Raw genomic sequence first — 23,161 nt, 5'->3', positions numbered from 1 at the left:
TAAAACCGGATTGTCACAATTTTGGTATCACAGACAATGCATGTCAGGATTATTTTACCAAAGCTGATTAATTTAGTTGGGAAAAACACCAGATCAACGTTAACTCACTTAGTCAAGGTTTAGAATTTGGTTTGGTTGATATATTAAATAACAGACTAATAACTGGATATAATATTTGATCGGTTAACTAAATCATTATAGATTGAGAAGTGTAGTTGAACCAGTCTCCCGTTGTTGATAGTTTAAACCAAGAAGTCCAACCGAATTTGCTAATAAAGTGAGGACAAGTTGGCGTTTTCTTCGTATTCAAATATGTGTAGAGTGGAAGTCGAAACTAACACAATCGAGATTTGTCTAGGGTTTTAATTTAGGGATACGATTTGCGAGAATTCTCAAAGAACGACAGAATCAATTGATACCAAAGATGGCGTTCTTTATATTATTAAGAAAAAGATGACTTTGATCGTACAAGAGTTTTATCGTAAAAGAAAAAGATGTTTGTGCTGTGAGAGCTTTGCGTAGTGTAAATTCTAGAGCGATATTTCCCTCTTCTCTATGAGAACCTTGAGTCTCCTTATATAGCGATCATAAACCGCCTCTCCAGCGATATTCTCGGAAGATTTCCATTTATCTTGAAGTCGGCTAGAATATCGCGGATCAGGATAATTTCCTTATTCTTCGGAGTCTTTGGAAGATTTCCTGATTTGGGTCGATCTTTCTAGATTCTCTCTTATCATTTCCGGGTATATCGGAAATGATGCCTTGCTTGATACTCTGAGGGTGAATATTCACTAAGTCCTTGCCTCGGGTTGCTTGGTTCAAGTGGCCTAAAGACTGCCTCGGGTGACTGACGACTTTGCCTCGAGTAGCTAGGAGGCTTCTTCGCGAGGACAGGCTCGGATACCCGGAGAAGAATGGGCTCGGGTACCCAGAGAGGAGTGGGCTCGGGTACCCGGAGAAGAGTGGGCTCGGGTACCCAGGGAAGAGTGGGCTCGGACAACCGAGCTGTCTGGCAGGGTACCCCGAGCTGTCTGGCAGGGTGCCCCGAGCTGTCTGGCAGGGTGCCCCGAGCTGTCAGGCAGGGTACCCCGAGCTCGTTAACAGGTTCAAGATGTTTGAAGTTTGGCTCGGTCTCAGAAGGTGGATGGAATCCGACCCCGACAGTTAGCCCCCCAGCTCGTTGATTTGAGCGGTAAGTGCGACGAGCTTCATTGTAAGACCGAGCCGTTCATTTTTCTCCGAGCCATCCTTTTATGCCGAGGAGATTTACACATCTCGTGATGGTTCATATCCTTTGTCAATTCGAATTCCTTTGGTCGATTCGAATTCTTTCGTCGATTCATCTTCTAGCGCGTGACGGTTGAGTTTCTTTCTCGAAAAGCGGAAAGGTTTTTGCTTATTCCCGAGATTTCGGCGGACGTGAGACTCTCTCCGAGCCCACGCGCGTCCGACGCGCCGAAGTGTTCTATATATACTCGTCTCACGATTCATTTCTTCAGTTCAGCAATTCTCGAGCAAAAAATCTAAAGGTTTGTTTCTTTCGCTCTGATCTTGATTTCTCTCTTAGTTTCTTTTTCCGTTTTATCTCCGTCGTGTCTCCGCCGTGGTTAAGTCTAGGTTTTGATTTTGCCGATCTCCTAGATCTTGTTTTTCCGATCGTTCTCTCATTTTTCCGAGCCGGAGAATGTCTCTTTCAGACTCAAGTGACTCATCCCGAGGTAGAAATATCCCTGTTCATAAGCGAAAGATGGTTTGGAGTAGTTTTTCGGATAGTCCCGAGGCTAGTTTGTCGGATCGGTCCGAGCCAAGTAGTGACGCGGAGTCGTCTTCTGGGGACCGAGGGGAGCCGAGCCAATTTATGGCTCGGCAAGATACAATCGCTGACACGGCTTGGGACGAAGATTTACCTGATGACCCAGAGGCAGTTTTGACCCCGGGACGAAGATTCTCGTTGGCAGGACGCGCCCGAGCCGCCGGTTGTGCCCGAGGTGAAAGGCGAGTTGGTTTCTTACGATCCCGAGGAGGGAGCCAGGCTGCTTCAGCTGGCGATCCAAGGCGCCATGGCTTAGAAGAAGAGAAAGGCACGAGCCAAGAAAACGAAAAAGCCTGACCCTCCAGGTTCTACTCTGTCGACTCCGGATTCGCTTCGGGATTTGAAGGCTCGTTTCAATTTTAGCGAAGGGGTTACTCTGCGGTTGCCGATCCCGAGCAAAAGAGCCGATGATCCTCCCGGGGGGTTCTTCACCTTATACGAAAGATTCTTCTATTTCTGCTTCCTCTGGTTTCCGATTCCGAGGCCGATCATCGAGTATTTGTGGTCATACAAGCTTGCTTTGGCCCAGATTACGATGCGAGGTCTTCGACATTTGGTCAGAATTATAATACATGGGATCGAGACGTATAACAACATTGGTCTTGATCATCTAAGGAATCTGCTTGAGATTCGTCGTGTCCCGGGCTGTGCGATGGAGAGATATTATATTTCCCCTCGTCTGAGGCGAAGGGTTATTGGCGGCTTCCCGAGCAAAGATGAGAAGTACACCGATCACTTCTTCTTTGTTGCCCTTGACGAAGATTGCGTCTTCGAAGGGTGCCTTGGAAAAGTGATCGGGAAATGGAGGAAGATCGGTAGTTTATCCGTAGTTTTTGCCTATTGTGTTGTGACTTAGCTTCCTTAGCTGACTGTTTTACCTTGGTTTTTCTTTTTGCAGACCGAGGCCCAAGCTTTCTTGATCGTATTCCCGAGGACCTTTTCAGCACGCACGAAGAGTTGGCTGCTAGGAAGTGTCATTGGACAAAGCACTTCTCTCAAGAAAGGATAGAAAAGGCATTGAAGGTTCTTCACGGCGTTTCTTGCTCCACCTCCTCGTCTTCTTCAGATCAAAGGCTCAATTTTCTAACGGAGATGCAAGGAGTGAAGATGTCATTGAGGGAGAGGAAAGCGGCCGAGAAGAAAGCTCGCGAGGAGCAGAGAGCGATCGAGGCAGCCTTCGGACCTGTGACTCCGCCCGAGGTGATAATGGGGACCGAGGTGGCTACCGACTCCGTGGTGGTTGTTGATCCCGTAGGACCGGGGGATGACTTAGACGTCACCGCGGCTCTTCCCGAGGTACCCGAAGGTATCCCGATAATCAAGCAGGTTCCCGAGGCGGGGAACTACCTGGTTGTTGGCTTGCCCGCTGGTGGGCAGGCTAAGTCTAAAGGAAAACGCCCCCGAGGAGAGCATTTCGGGGACAAGCGCAAGAAGTCGAAGAGAGCTCATAACTCCTCTCGCCCGATCTATCAGGACAAGGTTGCTTCGGCCAACCTTATCGCCTCCTGCGCCTGGCCATTGCTTCCTGCCCCCGAAAGTTTAGTCGAGGCGGAACAATACGGCGAAACTTCGGTTAGCTTTTTGAAGGTAATGACTATTCTTTTGTCCTGGGGTGAGCCTGCTTTGTTCCGTGCTTGACGCGTTTCCGTTTCTTGTTTTCCAGGCCTTTTCCTCGATGAACACCATGGTTCATTCTTACGATTCCGCGGCTCGAAGGCATGTTGTAGCCAAAGAGCAATTTGACACTGCTCGGGCTGAAGCTGAGAAGAGGGTTGCCGAGGCGGCGATGGCGGTGGAAGCCGTCGAGGCGCGAGTTGTCGCCGAGCAGGAGGCGCGAGTTGTCGCCGAGCAGGAGGCACGGCGGAAAGAGAACGAGGAGGGCGTTCGCATCCGTCAAAAGGCTGAGGCGGAGATTGAGCGACTTAAGCGCCTGCTAATCGAGGAGAAATCTCTTCGTGAGACCGAGGTGGCCCGAGCGAAGAAGGATGGCGAAAGGAAGATCGCTGGAGAGTTCGTCGAGAAGGTCAAGATGACCGAGGCGAGATTAGCTGAGTTCGACAAAATCTCTGAGCGGTATGTGTACTTCTCTCAGGCGAAGGCTAACGCCGAGCTAATCGAAGCGCTTGAAGCCGGGGGAAAGATTGAGGACGAGAAGCTTGAGGTCGCCAAGTGGAAAGAGGAGTATGGAGACGCCGAGGCTGAGTACGCCAGGCTGGGGGCCGAGCTTCTTGGGGATCTGAAGGTCCCTCCGGTGTCTCCTGACTCTACTCATGACGGCCTTGGGAATAGGTCGGTAGAAAGCGATGCTGCTGACGTTGGAGTGCTCGATCAGTCGGGCACGAATCTGAATCCCGAGGCTACCGATACCCCCGATGAAGAGCAGGATGAATGAACCTGAGGCGTTCCCTCTTTTGTTTTCTTATTATTTTTTGTAAAACTTATGCCTGGACGGCTTTATCCATCTGAACACGTTCCTTAAGTACTTGAATTGTCTTGTTTCTCTTGAGATGTTTCCGAGCTTAATTCGAAACCAGTGTTAAGTAATCGGGTTTCATAAATACGACTTGTTCGTCGAGAAGTTAATTTTGTCGAACTGTTTTAACTTCCGAACCGTGACGATGAATAGCGTACCAGTGTTAAGGCAACTACTGTTTTTGCAAGTGTGACGTTAATAAGTTAATTCTCCCAAACCGTTTCAACTTCCGAGCTGAAAGTGAAATGGATCGTTCACCAGTGTTAAGGTAACTGGGTTTTGGTCACGTGGGACTAATCTTTATCGGTTGCGACCCGAGCTGATATAGTCGATTGCCAGTGCTTAGAAGCGAACTGGGGTACCAGTGTCGAAGTCAACTGGGTTTTCTGAAGACAATTTCTTTATGGCAAGATATCTCCGACCGAATAATCTTGAATGCTTATATAGCGCGCTGTAACTGAAGCGGTGAAATGAGCTCTCTGTTCGTGGACGTGGCCATCGTCCGAACGAACTGTTGGCTTTGTGGGTCAATAAGAGGACCGTAGAAGTTCCCGAGATGAGTTTTGGGAAAGATGTCGAGGTGGATTTTGATTTGAAAACCCAAAGGGTAAACTTAGAATGTATACGGACCCACTCCCCCCTTTTTAATTAGGGGGGGTAGCTGAACTCGTCCGAGGACGAGCTGCCTACGTACCCTTTACAGGGATCAAGCCACCCCATAGTTCAAGTACATGTTTACCTTAGGTTCTTAGTGATAATACTTCCTCAGATGCATTGCGTTCCAGGATCTAGGTACCGCTTTGCCGTTCATGTTAATGAGTTCGTACACGCCGGGACGGATCACCTTTGCGATCGTGTAAGGTCCTTCCCAATTTGCGCCGAGCTTACCTGGGTTCTGTTCGGCAGTATTCTGGAAAACTTTGCGCAGTACGAGATCTCCTTCGTGGAAGCGGCGATGTTTTACGTGAGAATTGTAGTACCGAGCTGTAGCACTCTGATAGTTCTGCATTCGGACCAAAGCCGAATCTCTTCTTTCGTCAATTAAGTCCAGCTCGTCCAGCATCATCTGAGTGTTGGAATTTTCCTGCTCGAGGAGAAAACGTCTTCTTAGTCCCAGGATCTCGGCTTCGGTGGGAATCACACACTCTGTGCCGTAGACGAGGGCGAAAGGTGTTTCTCTCGTGGCCCGCCGCGGCGTGGTTCTGTGTGACCATAGTACTCCTTCCAATTCGTCGGCCCAGCGGCCTTTCTTCGCGTCGAGGCGCTTTTTTATTCCGTCGAGAATCGTCTTGTTTGCTGCTTCCGCCTGTCCGTTTCCCTGGGGATACCGAGGCGTGGACTTGCTGAGGCGAATTCCCCATTTCTCACAGAATCCTTCTAATCGAGCCGAAATGAACTGCGATCCGTTGTCTGTAACGATCTCGTAAGGTATCCCGTGGCGGCATATGATGTTCTTCCAGACGAAGTTCTCGACTTGTGCGTCTTTGATGCTGGCATAGGAGTCTGCCTCGATCCATTTGGAGAAGTAGTCTGTTAGTACGAGGACGAGCTTCTTCTGCTTGGAGTTGTGTAAAGGTCCGATAATATCCATTGACCAGCGCATGAAGGGATATGGCGAGGTGATGGAAGAGAGGAGCTCGGCGGGTTGATGAATAGTTGGTGCGTGTCTCTGGCATTTGTCGCACCGCTGAGAAAACTTCTCGCAATCTTTGACCATCGTCGGCCAAAAATATCCATGGCGTTTGATCTTTATGGCTAGGGCTCTCCCGCCAGAGTGATTTCCACAAGATCCGCCGTGTATTTCTTCCATGACTCTCCGAGCTTCGTTTCCTTCGACGCAGATTAGCAAAGGTCCGGAGAATCGCCATTTAAAGAGTTCTCCGTCGATCAGAGTATACCGCGCTGCTTTTGCCTTAAGCTTCCGAGCTGCCCATTTTTCAGCAGGAACTTCTCCATCGGCTAATTAACTCCGGATGGCTCCGATCCATTTGGCATCGCTTCCGTATTCGGGCTCGGTCGTGTCTATAGTTTGCTGGTCTAGCAGTTCGATGTCCATTTCTTCCGGTTCTTCCGTCTCCCGAGCTGTTAGAACTTGATCTTTACTACTGTCTTCAATGCTCGGCTTTTCGATGAATTCAACCGGTATGATTCTCTTCAGATTTGGGTCGGAGGTTGAAGCTAGAGCCGCTAAGGCATCGGCCGACGTGTTCTCGCCTTGCGGGATTCTGGTTAACTCGAACTCTCCGAACTATTTTGCCAAGTCTTGCGTGAGAGCAAGATATGCTTCCATTCGTTCGTCACGAGCCACGTATTCTCCATTGAATTGATTGGCCATGAGCTGGGAGTCGCAAAAAGCTCGCAGCTTGTTGATCTTAAGTCCCCTAGCCAGCTTAAGTCCCGCTATCAATGCTTCGTACTCCGCCACGTTGTTAGTTGCGTCGAAATTTAGTCGAAAAGACTGTTCGGAGATCTCGCCCTCTGGGATGCTAAACGTATCCCGACGCCAGAACCTTGTTTTGAGGATGACCCGTCGACGTGGAGGATCCAAACGGCGTTGGGCGACTCTTCTCGGGCGTTTTCTGTGGGCAGCTCGATGATAAAATCGGCCAGGACTTGAGATTTTGCGCATGTTTTGTTCCTGTATTCGATGTCGTACTCGCTGAGTTCTACTGCCCATTTGGCCAGGCGTCCCGACTGGCTCGGACTGTGCAGGATGGTTCGGAGTGACACGGGCGCCATGACGACAATCGAATGGGACTGGAAATATGGACGTAGCTTCCGAGCTGACATTACTACGGCGAGAGCGAGCTTTTCAGTTTGCGGGTAGCGTGTTTCTGCGTCGGTGAAAGTTTGCGAGACATAAAATATCGGCTTCTGCTCTCCTCTGTCTTCCCTGACTATGACTCCACTTATCGTTGTATCAGAGACTGCGATGTACAGAAATAATGGCTCGCCCGGGACTGGTTTTGCCAACACCGGTGGATTAACCAAATACTTCTTCAGTTCCTGGAAAGCTTCTTCGCAGCGATCGGTCCATTCGAATTTCTTGTTCCCGCGCAGAGTATCGTAGAAAGCCAAGCATTTGTCGGTAGACCGTGAGATGAATCGGTTCAGGGCTGCGACTCTCCCGGTGAGGCGTTGAACTTCGCGTTTGTTCTGCGGTGAGGGCATGTTCAGTAGGGCGTCGATTTGCTTTGGATTCGCCTCGATGCCTCGGTGGGTTACGAGATATCCTAGGAACTCACCCGACTTTACCGCGAAACGACATTTTGCCGGGTTGAGCTTCATGTTGTGCTTGTTGAGCTGGCGAAAACAGTCGCGTAGATGGGCTATGTGGTCGTTTTCTTCGAGGGATTTGACTAGCATATCGTCGATGTAAACTTCCATCGTCTTCCCGAGCTGCTCGGAGAACATCCTGTTGACGAGCCGTTGATACGTTGCGCCAGCGTTCTTGAGTCCGAAGGGCATGACTTTATAGCAGTAAATACCTCGGTCTGTGATAAATGCTATCTTCTCGCGATCATCGGGATGCATGAGAATCTGGTTGTATCCTGCGAAAGCATCCATGAACGATAGTAACTTGTTCCCCGCAGTTGCTTCCACTAAGCGATCGATGTGTGGGAGGGGAAAACTATCTTTAGGGCAAGCTTTGTTCAGATCGGTGAAGTCGACGCAAACTCTCCACTTGCCGTTCTTCTTTTTAACTACGACAGGATTTGCTAACCAGTCCGGGTATTTTGCTTCGGAGATCGAGCCGATCTTCAGGAGTTTTTCTACTTCGGCATTCACAGCATCTGCGCGGTCTCGGCCCAGTTTTCTTCGCTTCTGCTTGATGGGCTTGAAAGATGGGTTAACGTTCAGCTCGTGGCAGATTATGTCGATGCTTACTCCAGGTAGATCTTCAGCCGACCAGGCGAACGTATTGATGTTCTCCTTGAGAAATGAGGTGAGCTCGGCCTTAATTTCCTCGGTTATGTCGCTGCCAATTTCCACGCATCGCTTGGGCCGTTCGTCGTCGAGGCTGATGGAGATTACAGGATCCGAGGTTGGCTTCTTCTCCTCGCGTGCCTCCTCGATCTGTAATTGCTATAACTGTTTAGATATAGCCTTCTCTTCGTTCCGGCCAAGTTTCGACTTCTTGTGGTCAGTTTCGGCCTTCGCTTCGGTGACAGGGTTTCGGAGTTTGTGCGCTGCCATAAAAGACATCCGTGAATTTTTCTGACTGCCCCAGATCGTTTTTACGCCACTGGGAGTCGGAAATTTAACACACAGATGATATGTTGAAGCGACGGCTCGCATTAGGTTTAGCCACGACGTCCCCATTATGACGTTGTAGATGGTAGGTTGATCGGTGACTGAGAAGTTGACTATCTTTGTCACCCCGCCGGCTCGGACGGGTAATTGGATGGTTCCAAGCGTCATCAAAGTTTCCCCTGAAAATCCGAGGACAGGCCTCGGGGTCGGAGTTACCTGTGACATATCGATGTTCATTTGTCAGAGCGTTTCGCGGAAGATCACGTCGATCGTGCTGCCGGTGTCGACTAGTACTCGGTAAATGTCATGGTCTCCGATTGCTAATGTGATGACGATTGGATCGTTATGAGGCATGTCGAGTCCGTTCGTCTCGCTTTCCTCGAATGTGATCACGTCGTTAGGTCGATCGAAGGGTCTTGTCCAGTTACTAGGCGTCTCGGCTCGGCGTTTATAAGCTTTGATTACCGCTACGGTGTCAGGACAGTATGGCGATCCACCCATTTTGGTGAGAACCTTCTGCCGCGTTCCATCTCGGTCTTCGTCTTCCGTCCCCCGGGTTCTTTTCTGCGACTCCTGGTTCCTTGGTTCAGGGTCTCTTCCCGGGTTGGTCTGCTCGGGCTCTGGCTCTGGCTCGAGGTCCTTAAGTGTGATGTTCGTCCCGAGCTCTCCAGCTAGGAATTTAGTTGCTAACTTAGCGCCGAGGCTTCGGCATCTCGAGGTATGGTGGCCGAAAATTTTGTGGTGTTCGCAATATTCTTGATCATTGCTCGGTGGTTGATCCCTTGTCCACGTGAAGGATTCTCTTCCCCGCCCACGGCCTCGGCCTCTGCCGCGGCCTCGGCCTCGGGGCGTGTCAATCTGGTAGTTATGGTATCCCGAGAAATTGCGCCCTTCGTGATGCGTATAAGTACCGCTCTCACGCGTCTTCTTCTGGACCAGAGGTGTCGCTTGGGTTTTCTCGGTTTTCTCGGCTCGGGACGCCTGCTTCGTTGGCTCATGCCTCTTTGCTAGCAGCGCCATCTCTTCTTCGTGGGCGACGAAATCCGAGGCTCGGTGCAACGCGTCGCGAATTGTTGTCGGTTTAGACAGGTTCAACTCTTTCCTGAATTAAAGAGCGGCTACATCTGTAATTCCTTCGACCTTGGCTAGCATCGATTTGAAGGTCGTGAGGAAATCTCTTAACGGCTCGGTGGGTTGTTGAGACAGGGACCACAGATCCGCGTCGGAGGTTCCGGGGTCGATGAGCACGGAGTATTGCTTGAGGAACAGTGTCGACAGCTCGTCGAAACTGTCAATCGAGTTTCGTTCTAATCTTGAAAACCACTCTAAAGCGGATCCCTTGAGGTGTTCCACGAATAGTAAGCATAGACCAGCATCCTTCTCCCCGGGCCTGAACCTGGCTCGGGCCACGGATATCACGAACGATTTGATGTGACACTTCGGGTCGGTTGATCCGTTATAAGAGTCGATTTTGAACTTCCCCAGATTGGACATCGTCGTTTCGGAAATTCTTTTGGTGAAAGGCGTATTCCGAGATTCTTCCAAAATTCAGTCGATGTTCTGTGCAGAGGATGAAACGCTATGTATCTGGGTTTTGACGAGCTTCATATCAGCTTCCGCCTTGGCTAGGGAGGCTCGGATCTTGCTGAGCTCGTCTTCTCTTTCGGATTCTTCGGCCCATCTTATGTTTTCCTCAGTTTCTTCATCATCAGTGAGATCCGTTCGCTCAGCGGAGTTAGCTCCGGCTCGGGTGCGCTCGTCTTGCAAATCATCCGGCTCGTCCGTCAAGTCCACTGCGTCTGGCTCGGTGGGATCGTCTTGATTCCCGCGTCTGGCAGGGTCGGCTCGGGTTGCGACTCTGGTGTTGTCGGTTGGTGTCGTCGATTCGCTGCGCCAAGGTCTTGTTAGCTTTCTCTTGGTCGTCAGCTTTCTTCTGGAATTTAACCATCATATCTTTCAGTTCGGCTAGGGTCGCCGAGATTGTCGGATCGGTTTGAGGGTTCGGAGGGTTAGGATTGCCTCCTCCGGCTGGTGGTATCTGACGATCGTCCTCGTTCATCGTCTTCTTCGGTGATCGATTTCTTCTTCGGTGATCGATTTCTGTGTTCTTAGGGTAAGAGAATTCTAAAGTATCCCCACAGACGGCGCCAAACTGTGGAAGTCGAAACTAACACAATCGAGATTTGTCTAGGGTTTTAATTTAGGGATACGATTTGCGAGAATTCTCAAAGAACGACAGAATCAATTGATACCAAAGATGGCGTTCTTTATATTATTAAGAAAAAGATGACTTTGATCGTACAAAAGTTTGATCGTAAAAGAAAAAGATGTTTGTGCTGTGAGAGCTTTGCGTAGTGTAAATTCTAGAGCGACATTTCCCTCTTCTCTATGAGAACCTTGAGTCTCCTTATATAGCGATCATAAACCGCCTCTCCAGCGATATTCTCGGAAGATTTCCATTTATCTTGAAGTCGGCTAGAATATCGCGGATCAGGATAATTTCCTTATTCTTCGGAGTCTTTGGAAGATTTCCTGATTTGGGTCGATCTTTCTAGATTCTCTCTTATCATTTCCGGGTATATCGGAAATGATGCCTTGCTTGATACTCTGAGGGTGAATATTCACTAAGTCCTTGCCTCGGGTTGCTTGGTTCAAGTGGCCTAAAGACTGCCTCGGGTGACTGACGACTTCGCCTCGAGTAGCTAGGAGGCTTCTTCGCGAGGACAGGCTCGGATACCCGGAGAAGAACGGGCTCGGGTACCCAGAGAGGAGTGGGCTCGGGTACCCGGAGAAGAGTGGGCTCGGGTACCCAGGGAAGAGTGGGCTCGGACAACCGAGCTGTCTGGCAGGGTACCCCGAGCTGTTTGGCAGGGTGCCCCGAGCTGTCTGGCAGGGTACCCCGAGCTCGTTAACAGGTTCAGGATGTTTGAAGTTTGGCTCGGTCTCAGAAGGTGGATGGAATCCGACCCCGACATGTAGTTGATTACTTAATATAAGGTTAAGCCAAGTATACATAAGAATACAAAGAAAATGCCAACTTGTCCTCACCTTAGAAAATTTGGTTGGATTTCTCACTTCTCCATCTGCAGCGGTTTAATTAAACGATCAAATATTATATCCAGTTATTAGTCTGTTATTTAATATATCAACCAAACCAAATTCTAAACCTTGACTAAGTGAGTTAACGTTGATCTGGTGTTTTTCCCAACTAAATTAATCAGCTTTGGTAAAATAATCCTGACATGCATTGTCTGTGATACCAAAATTGTGACAATCCGGTTTTAGGAAATATGGTGGTGCATGCAGAGATGTTAAAATAAAATTGATTTGGCCACCTATGTCACCAAAGTACACTTATCTTTTCTGTAACGCCCGTGTCCCAAAAAAATGGAAGATTTGAGTTTATGTCAGGATTGGTTTAATTCCAGTTGATTTATAAAGCTGGTCAGTTTATTATTAAACTAAGGAAAGAATGGATTAATTTTAATAATTCTAATTTCCGATTTAATTTAAGTGAACCGAAATAAAGTTAAGTCTATTTATTTCCTAAAAATCGCAGAAGCCCTAGTTCTTTCTCATAATTTTCGTGGCCACCTTCAAGGAGGAAAAGCGAGATGCTGATTGTGGCTGGAAGAGAGAACAAAGCTTGCTCAAGAAAGAGTTGTAGATAGATCAGATACGTCGTGGTATCTTTGGTAAGAAACTTTTATGGAGTTGTAGCTAAGCCGTTGACCTAGATGTACCACTGCGGATTTCGATTTGAGTTAATAGTTTAAGAGTTATCCGGTTTTTCGTGAGGTGCTATATTTCAAACGTGATTTGGACCAACTTAGATTCAAAAAGTGATCGCGAGTTCATCTACGGTCGGATCATCACGAAACTTTGAAGATAACTTCAGGACATCTAGAAGTTGAGTTTCAAAGGTGTAGATTGAAAGTGGACAGTTTGATTTAGATTCGTGACTCAATCATTCTGGCTGTTCATTTCTGTTATTTTTCCATATTTTTCCAGTTTAGGTTAAATGATCTTTTATTGTTGTGGTTAGCTGTAGATTAAGTAATAGAGGTTGAAGGTTTCTTAAAAAGTAAAGTACATTCAAGGAATCATTGTGAGCAAGGTGACTGTGTGACCATGAACATATTTAAGCGATTGAGATTGATTGAGTTGTTTTCCATGATGTATAGGCTGGATTTTTGATGGATCTAGAATCGAGTTCATGAGGTGATTGTTTGTTTATTGGTTTGGTTTCCCTTGGTTGAATGAGTTGTTTGTGTTCTTAATTTGCTTGTGTGTATAGCTCGTAGATGGAATGATTGCCAACTAAGTATTTATTGAATACTTATGCATCTCTTTCTTGTTGCAAGTAAAGATAAAATCTGACGTGGAATCATGCGAGGAGGAGAGGATGATCTAGGGTCTCGTTTCCATGATGTTGGTGTTATTTTATTATTTTGAGTATTATGGAACCATGGATGTGAAGCTTGTCCATGATGTGAACCTTATATTAAGTAATCAACTACACATATTTGAATACGAAGAAAACGCCAACTTGTCCTCACTTTATTAGCAAATTCGGTTGGACTTCTTGGTTTAAACTATCAACAACGGGAGACTGGTTGAACTACACTTCTCAATCTATAATGGTTTAGTTAACCGATCAAAGATTATCCCCAATGAATAATCCTTGCTTTTATTATATTAACCAAAGCAAATTCTAAACCTTGACAAGTGTGTTAAGCTTGATTTGTTGTTTGTTTTCTAATTAAATTAATTAGCTTTGGTTTAGTAATTAAATTAAACCAAATCTAATAATAATAAGAATCTCAATAAATGCATTTTGCACTTTTGAACGGTTGCGTCTTTTTATCGCAACCTTTCGTTTATTCTTTTTTTGTTAAACTAAAAAATATATATTTTGGTTGTGTATTTTTATAAAGTTATAATCCGAATAATTATCTTCTACGGTTGCAATTTTTATCGTATCTCTTCATAAACGGCCGTTTAGTTGAACCATTGCAACATTTAGTTACACGAACAATTGTAACTTTTGGTTTATCTTATAAATCATTATAAAAGTTATTTATTTAAACTAAAAAGTGTATTTTGTACAGTTATATTTTTTTAGAAAGTTTCAATCTGGAGAAATATCTTCTACGGTTGCGTCTTTTAATCGTAACTCTTCATAAAAGATTGCAACCGTTTAGTTGAATCATTGCAACATTTAGTTTATTTCACGAATAATTGCAAATTTTATTTTATTTTTATAAAGCATCATAACATTTATTTATTTAAACTAAAAGTTATATTTTACGATTATATTTTTTAAAAAGTTTCGGTCTAAATAAATGTGTTCTACGGTTGCATTTTTTTATCATAACTCTGCATAATTTGTTGCAAACGCTTAGTTAAATCATTGTAATATTAGTTTATTTCATGAACAAATGTAAATTTTGGTTTATTTTATAAATCGTTATAAATTTAAATTATCTACAACTTTTGATGAAATATTACAATTTTTGGTATATTTGATGAACTATTGCAACCGTTTATAAAAATGTTTTGAGATCATTAGTTAAAGTTATATCTGTACATTTAGAATTATATCTTGTCACCATGTATTATTCGTGTTTTGTCATCACAAACTTTTCGTTCCAATAATTGTGTCTTTTACAAAAAGTTTTGTCTATTTAAACTTTCATTTTTTTTAACTCTATATATATTTATAGAAAAGTTGTGTTTATTTATAATTACTTTTTGTTTGATACTTTTTCATATAAAGTTGTATTTTTTTGCTATCTAACATTCATGTATATACTTTGTTATCTATATGGTATAAATTTTTTTTTAAGTAGTTATTTTTTGTTTGATATTTTTCTTTTTAAATTTTGTTGTAATCTTTTCTTCCACGACATTGCGGAAGATCGGAGTCCTGATATTAATAATTTAATAACATCACAATTCAACCCATGATTTCAATTCAATAAACTATCCCACGATTAATTATGATTAAACAAACCCAATTTAATAATCCTACAACTTCACAACTACGTCACTTTAACCCAACTCCACAGCTCCGGTTTAATAATCAAATTCCAAAACCCAAACTAACGAATCGTACGAACCACAAACCCACATCACAAGTCAGTCAACTAACGATTACAAGTTTGGTTTTGGACCCTACTCACACAAGGGATCTCTTGGTTTAGGCTGGTTTAGTTTCACAGTTTAATAATCACAACATCACAAAGCAACAACAGACACTGTTAGGAGATCTCGGAGATTACGAGATCGACTTAAAAAGAAAGTTAACATTTGTATAATATATTTTTATTGTTAAATAGGTAAATTTCCTATTATCATATATGTAAAGAACTTGCTACTCAAGTTATGATCCTTGTATAAATAAATTTATTGACTAATGAATAAATTGTGAGAAATTATTTTACTACTACAGTTTCTCCCAACTTATCAGACACGAGACATGGATTTGCCTGATTACCTTTCTCGGCAAGTTTTCTCGACGGTTTGACTTGACGGACTGAGCGACGAAGTGGAGGGCTCAATGGCACAAATCTGCGGTGGTTCAAGTCACAGTGGTTAGACTGGTTCCAACCATCAATCAAAACAGAGACATAAATCTCATATATGGCTCAGGGGTTTTACCTTTCCGACGAAGGTGGTTCACATGGAGGCAAAGGCTGAGCACAACGAGGGTCTCTGATGACTCCGATGACTCCAGTGGTGCTGCAACGGTTCACAAAGAAGGATCGAGTTAGGGCTGAGCCAGACAACACGAAAACAGAGGACTCGAATTGAGGTCGAGGCTTACCTAGAGATTTGGCGGGCAAGGGTTTCTGAAACACTTTTTGGGCTTGTGTTTTTCTTTTATACACAGGTGGGAGATTTAGAGTTTCTCTTAGGTTTAACTCATTAGCGGTCTCGGTTTGGGCCTCATGCTTCAATTCAAAACTCTGGTTTATTGACCCCATTCAGGCTTAGTTATATTGTTGTGTTAGAACATACTTCGAGTAATGAAATATTTGAAATTCATACATGAACTTCATGTTTCATAAAAAACCATGCGTACGTCCTAAATCTCGACTACATAGAATCTACGTGTGCACCTACGTGGATTTGTTTTATACGAGTTTATGGGGAAATTGACTCGCATAGGGTAATTTGGTGACCTGGACCGGTTTTTTTGGGGCGGTTCCAATTCAGGTTTTTGGGTTCGGTTTTTTTTCCAAGCCTATTCCCCACTCGAGAAAAAGAAGAATATAGAAAAGCATAAAAGTAGAATGATGTCAGATTCAATCTAGTAATACAGTACGACATCGTTTTAGATGATTTCGAGTGTTCGTTTTAACCCGAAACATGAAGTATATGTATGAAATTTAAAATTTTAATTATTTAGGGTATGTTTTAGCATACTAATAAAGTTCATGTATGAATTTAACAAATTGCTATTGTGGAAGTATGAAAAAACCAATTTCTGCACAAACTCGCATAAAACAAATCTACGAAAGTGGACACGTGGATTCCACATAATCGAGAATTAGGCTTATGCATAATTTTGCACAAAACATGAAGTGCAAGTATGACATTCAAATATTTCATTACTCATGTTCTAGCACAAAGATATCTTTGAAGTATAAATTTAATATAATGCAATAGTGGGGGTTTGAAAAAACTTATTACTCGTTAATTGACTACAAAGAAATGTATATGGCTACAAACTTGGTTTTTTTTTTTTTTTTTCTTCTGTTAACATTTTACAAACCTTATGATATGTTCGTAATATTATTTCATACTAGGAATCAGACCCCCCGCGATGTCGCGGGGGAAATGATTTCAAAAATCTTTAAAGAAAAAAAATATTAAACGAAAAAATATAATGTATTTAGATAACTTACAAAAAAATCTTTTTAATAATAAATCAAGATATATTTTGCGAAAAATTATGATAAAGATTAAAGAGACGTAACCTTCAGAAACAATTATTAAGATTTATATTATTATTAAAAAACATTATGGTGAAAAGATGTGATCATAAACATATATATTAATTAATCATTATAATGAGTAGACGTACCTTTTCAAGTTTTTAAACACTTCTCAACATAATTATATAAATACATTCAACAAAACATTATGATAAAAATACGCAATACTTTAAATTGTGTTGTTAAAGAAAGATAATCCTCAGAAAAAATTAACAAATAACCAAAATTATAGTTATTTAGGAAAAAATAAATAATAGTATAGATAACAAAGTATATATATATATATATATATATATATATATATATGAATGCTAGATAGCGAAAAAATGCCAACAACCATAAAATGAAAAGGTTTATTTGATTAACCGTTGCAATCTTTGAACATATGCAACTTTCTAAACACAAACCATAAAATTATATTATATAGTTAAAAATTGAACAGATGCAACTTAAAAAAAAAACATAACCATAAATTATATTTTATAGTTAAAAAAAATTTTCTGCCTACTCTCTCTCGTGACGATTCCAAAGTCTCCTTCTCCGACAAGCCTTCCTTTATTTCAACTGTTTCCCGGCTGGCGTCGACTTCGACGTTGGTCGGTGTTTCTCATTTTGTTTTTAGTTTCAATTTCATTATTCCAGTTATAAATCCCTAGTTTTTTGTCCAATGATTTCTGCAAATCCGTTGGCTTTCTTCATTCAATTATTCATAATTTTCCTCTCCTTTGGGATGAGATTCATTCCGACCACAATCCGGCAAGTTCGTCGGTGGTGTGTCGACGCCTTTCCGCTTGAGATTTGTTCAAGAGGCTTTCTTTGTTCTTTGATTGGAATCAATTCTCATATGCATCGTCGAATCCTTTGCGATTCGCTTTTCTTTCAGAGAGATGATTTCCAATCTCGGACTTGGGATCCTGGAGACTCAAATGTTGAATTAGATGATGGCGACATTAAGATTCAAACAGATCTTATCGTTAGACGTTATCTCTATCTCTGTTTGGCGGTTATGGGCCTCTTTTTTTCAATCATGAAGGCGAGGATAGAATATTATGATGATGCCTTTTCATTCTTGTGCTCGAAAAACTTTTCTCTGCCAATTGTTCTATTTGGATATGAATATTGTTTTTTTGGATCCAAAAGGTTTAGGTGGCTTTGGAAGCAATTGATCTTACACCAAGAGTACAAAAGGAACCATAGTCTACGTCTACAGAATGACGTTTTATTGAAACCATTTGAAGAAACTGCAAGAAATTTTCAATTATGGCCATTGAAGAATATCAACAAAGGAATCGAGATTATGGATCTATCATGGGTGATATTTACAACCACTATTGTGCAATCGCCTGGTTCAGAAGATGCAAATGTTTGTGTGGTTAGCGATGTAACTGATGGATCGCAACCCTTTGATTTTCATACAAAGTTTTGGCGCTACATAACAGAAAAGATAGCCCAACAAGAAAATCAAAATAGACTGACGACGAAGACGATGAAGGAAAATAACAGATTGATTAATCTGTTAGCGTGTAAGGTTTATCAACATCCGGAAGCAACGTGTTTTTTCACTTTCTCGTTTATTTCGTGCTACTTAAGTATTGGTTGTATGGTTTGCGGAGCTTTAATTTGTATGCTCATTGATACATTTGTATTATCGTTTCCAAATTAATAAAGAATGAAGATGTTAAAAAAAAAAATTATATTTTATAGTTATTAAAAATGAACTGTTGTAACTTTTGAACAAATCAAAACCATAAAATTTATACTTTATAGTTAAAAATTGTACAGATGCAACTTTTAACAATTGTAAAATGAAAAAGTTTATTTGACGAACTGTTTCAACCACGGAACAGATGCAACTTTCTAAATAACAAAACCATAAAATTTATAATTTATAGTTAAAAATTAAATAGATGCAACTTTAAGAAAACACAACCATAAATTACATTTTATAATTATTAAAAAAACTTAACTAAAAAGTTGCGACGATATGACACAATAGTTCAAATATTTTATATTTAAAAACTAAACAGATGCAACTTTAAGGAAACACAAGTACACAACCACAAATTATATTTTATAGATATTTAAAAAAAATAACGAAAGATTGCGACAAATAGACATATATGTTCAGATTTTTTATAGTTAAAAATTGAACAGATGCAACTTTTTAAAAAAGTAATAATATTTTATAGTTTAAAAAAAAAACTTAACGAAAGGTTGCGACGAAAATACACAACCGTTCAAATTTGCAAAAGGTATTTATTGAGATTACTATTATATATTTAAACGAAAGGTTGCAATAAAAAGACGCAACCGTTCAGATGTGTAAATGGTATTTATTGGAAACGACATAACCGTAAAAAAATAACCGATTAAACGAAAATTGCGATAAAAAGACGTAACCAAAATAACCGTAAAAAATAATCGATTTAAACGAAAGGTTTCGATGTGCAAATGGTATTTATTAGATTGCTATTATATATAGATTAGAAACAAAAGAAAAAGTTATAACAAAGTCATTTTATTGTAAATCTTGCAAAAGAAAGAGTTTAGGTCAAAGAAGGCTATCTGTACGAGACGGCAATCTCTTGAAGAAGTTACTTGGCAGAGAAGGTAACTTGCTTCTAAACTTTGGGTGCCTTAGATAGTATAGCCCACTAGCTAGTGCCATTGCTTTGAACGGCATTGCGTAAAGGACCACCGACGCAGCCAAGCAGAACAAAATGAAGAGGCTTGTAGCCCTGGGGTCTCGCCAGATTAAAAGTGACTGAATTCTCTCTCCCTGAGATGCAATATCTCCAACAACAGTCTGGATCCTACCTGCCACGCTTCTGAGCCGGTCATACCTCAGCCGGACCAACTCTTGTGACCGAGACGTTGGGAATGTGTCGAACTCTTCATCGAGCTCATCAGGACCAACAGCCTCGGCCCATGAGAGTTTCATATCCATGTGAGGAGGGTGTCTCGGCCTGGACCTGAAGTTCCACAATCCAATGAAGAACATGTAGAGAAACATGGTAGGCAAAATCAGTTCAGGGTACATGACCAAAATGAAGAACAAGACATTGACCAGAACCGAAGTAACCGGGTATCTCCAGTTGCAAACATCTTCTAGCCACTTCCCGACCAAGAAATAACCTGAAAGAAGCGACATTATGCGAAAAAAGTTGGCTTTGCTTCTTCTCATGCTCCATAGGTGAGAATCTACATCCAACATGTACTCGACGACCTCTTTCCTAAGTGGTGGCTCAGCTCGGCCAAGGCGGGTTGCAACAATGTTCATGGCTTGGTACCTCAAACCGTCTACTTGGTTGACCGTGAAAGGGAAAAGATAGTGCATTTTGGGGAGAAGGGTGTGGCCGTAATTGTAGATGATGTTGGTTAAAGAGAGAGTCGTAAAACGGACAGATAGTTGTAGGTCGCCCGTTTTCTTGAGACCGTGCGGTTGAAGAACAAGAAGAGGAAATGAATGTGTGTAGATCTTGTGAGCCTCTAGTGTAGACAGCCTAATGCGAACCTGTTCCAAGGGTTTCAAATCCACAAAGTTAGAAGTGAAACATAATGCATCTTACGTATGACTATGGTAGGGGTGGCCATAATAGCCAAACCGAGCAAAAATTAATGCTATCTTTTAAACAAAAACAAACCAAATTTAAACCGAAAAAAATTAAAACGAAATCGAAACTGAATAAATTAATTTTAAAATTGTAACAAATTGTATACTAAAAATCCATAGAATTATTCTAAATTATATAATATTAATTAATTTTTTTTTACTTATTTGATTTTTGTTAAGGTTTTGCTCAAAATCATGTGAACTGAAATATTTTTAAACCAAACCGACCCAAAAAATGAGTTCTAGTTTCAGAAGAAGCAAATGGTAAAAAGTAAAAACAGAACCAATTAATGGTTTTAAAAGCTAATAGTCACCCTAAGATTATGTACACAGAAAGAGATCACCTTTCCGATTCTTGAATCTTTAGAATCTGCAGTTCCGGATTGTGAAGAACCCAAATGATTATTGTCGAAAACTCCGAGAGTAATGACAGTACAAGGATCATATACTTCCCATGTGTACTGCTCGTTCCATCTTGGACTTAATGTGTCAAGAATGGTTCTGGTTCTCACCCATTTTTGCCCGTACTTAGCCACACAATAAGCGTTTGTGCTTCCTCTACCGTCTTTCAACTTCATTGGCACCAACCCGTTTGCTCCAAGAATCCCAATCTCTAACATTCCCACCGGCTGCTTCCACAGCTGTCTAGCCGTAGGTCTTGTGTCGCTAATATACATTGTTGACTCGTCCATCACATGGTAGCCTCCTTCAAGACATATTCGTAGGTGAATCCGGCTCGAGAACTTATGTTCCTTTCTTCTTGAGTCTGGCTCTAGAACTCCGGTACCGTACTTATCAAGATTGAACCAACGGGAATGGACTGGACGGTGGTCTAACCGCTTCTCGAACACGTTCATCGGTAGGGTGATCTTGCCAATTACTTCATCTTTCGAAGTGTGAACGCGGTCTTCTACAGAGATCACTAGCTGCTCTTCAAATGGCTCAGCAACTACAAAGACAAGATCTTCATTCCAGAGTGGATTTGTTGTCTTCATGGGACAGATACTTGTCTTTAGGGTTTGCATTCCGACATTGGCTTTGACGAAAACATCAGGAAGCCGGTTCCTATCACTCGGGATCATGTCTTGAGCTTCGATAACATTGACTCTTAAGTACCACAGCTTAGGAGATACATATACCTTGGATCTGATGTTGAACACGCCTTCTCCATGAACAGAAGCAGAGTCGGCGTGCCATGCTTCAGGAAAAGCTTCATCGGCTTGTGTTCCCATCCAGACAGCAATCATTATCTCTCCTCGTACTACTTTGCCTTCTCCTCTCCAATCCTCTAATCGGTACCACTGCGGTGCCAAAGGGCTGTTTGGTGGAACCCTTGTTGGGATTTCGTTCAGATCAAACATTACCTTTCCAAGAATATCATCTCGACCTAGAGTTTCTTTGTCCTTCACGAAAACTTCAAGAACTGATGATTGAATACGTTCTTTGGTAAATGCAAAAACTTGGTTCCATTCAGGAAGTGTTGTCTTCCTATCAAAGTGCTTCGTTCTTCCCTTGTAATTCCCTAGCTTGACCTCCACGTAAGGATCACATCCGCCAGTGATTGAACCAGGTGGTAGCTCTTTTGCTTTAACAACTCGAACATAGAGATAAAACATCTGTTCCACAAGATCGTATGTGCCCGTAAATCTCTCCCCAGCATTTGGATTTGGCCATCTCTCTCCAAGATCCAAGTTCATGTCTCTCACCTTAAAGTCATCTGGGTCAGTTTCAACATATGATTGCAAGTGGTTGGTGTTTTGAGGGTGAAGCTGGTTAGCTCCACGAGACAGCGGTTTCTTGGCTTCATGTGGGTTTTCACGAGAGCGCAGGCGAATGGAATGCATTGGTGCTGGCCGAGCAAAAACTTCTTGTCTATGTAGTTTCTGATCTGGTTCTTTAACTTCTTCTGTCCTTTTGCCTTTGACACACTCGCTAGCAGAATCAGGAAGATCTTCTTGCTCTGCTGATGCAAAACTCTTTAGAGAATCATCTGTTTCAGAATGAGCAGTATCTTCTTCAGTTCCAGAGGCAGAGGCTTGAGTTGGACTGGTGTAAGGTTTAGAATGAAGAGGAGGAGGAAAGGTTTTCTCTTGTTCGGATGATGAAATGTAGAATTTGAGACCAATCTCACCTTTAACAGAAGAAAGAAGCCATTTCTTCTCCAACGTGAAGCGCTGGTACACTTGGTCGTCCTTGTAAACAATATTAGAGAGAGGAATCTTGACTCTACCGAGGAAACTTCTACCGGGAATCGGTCTTCTTTCGTGGTAAACAGAGACTTCAATGTGTTGGTTGTGATGGCTTATCACACTCTGGTCGTAATCAAAGAAGAGTTTCTGGTTCCAGACAGGGTTAAGGCTTTTAGGTACGGTTCTTGTTTTGCTTAACTGGTTAAGGAAATCAACTTCTACAAAAGGACTTGCTGAGCCTTGGCCATCTCTGGGCATAAGATATTGAGCATCAACCACGTGCACGACCAGTTTGGTGGTGTTTCTCATTGTGGGTTTTTCTTGGTTTCTTGGAGTGCAAGGGAGATTTAAAAGGGAAAGAATCTTGAGGAGAGAAACCTAATTGTGGAAGAAAGGTATTTATTCTGATTAAAGAAAGAAGCTTGTTTAGAAGTTGAAGTAAAGAATGTGATTATGAAGAAGCTGCTTTTGTCTCTCATTAAACTTTTTTTTTTTTTTTTTTTTTTTTTTTTTTTTTTTTTTTTTTTTTTTATGGAAGAAGAATTTAGAGAGGAAAAGTATAAAGCTGCAAATGGTTACAGGTCGAACAAATGCGGGACAAAGGCTTTATTTTCTTTTTGCATCTATGCAAAGCTCAAAGCAAACAATCCTTTTGCTGGTAATGTACTAATTTAATTTAGATATACAATTAATTTTATATCAACATTCGAACTTTATACAAAATAAGTATTTTTTTTTCTTACTAAATAAGTAATTTATAATATCGTTGTAGATAAATTTCGTATACAAGGACGAAACGTACCAAATAAAACCCAT

The 23,161-nt window shown here is 42.3% G+C and overlaps 1 protein-coding gene across 1 annotated transcript; it reads right to left on the bottom strand.

Annotated features, from left to right (window-relative positions):
• Nucleotides 1–18,997: 18,997 nt before the first annotated feature.
• Nucleotides 18,998–22,721, bottom strand: LOC9299929 (FT-interacting protein 1). The gene is made up of 2 exons (XM_021016141.1): nt 20,501–22,721; nt 18,998–20,057 (listed from the first exon to the last, which is right to left on the bottom strand). Exons 1-2 carry the CDS (start codon nt 22,652–22,654, stop codon nt 19,095–19,097), a joined length of 3,117 nt encoding a protein of 1,038 aa, XP_020871800.1. The 5' UTR covers nt 22,655–22,721; the 3' UTR covers nt 18,998–19,094.
• Nucleotides 22,722–23,161: the final 440 nt, after the last annotated feature.

This window comes from Arabidopsis lyrata (genome assembly GCF_000004255.2).
Source record: "Arabidopsis lyrata subsp. lyrata unplaced genomic scaffold ARALYscaffold_8, whole genome shotgun sequence".
NCBI classification, from domain to species: domain Eukaryota; kingdom Viridiplantae; phylum Streptophyta; class Magnoliopsida; order Brassicales; family Brassicaceae; genus Arabidopsis; species Arabidopsis lyrata.
This window is presented reverse-complemented; position numbering and strand designations above follow the sequence as displayed.

Excerpts from the sequence above, each read along its gene's own strand:
- LOC9299929 (XM_021016141.1), bottom strand. The coding sequence starts at position 22,654 with ATGAGAAACACCACCAAACTGGTCGTGCACGTGGTTGATGCTCAATAT. Across the intron at positions 20,058-20,500 it reads AAGATTCAAGAATCGGAAAG|GTTCGCATTAGGCTGTCTAC; the intron begins GTGATCTCTTTC and ends CCCTTGGAACAG.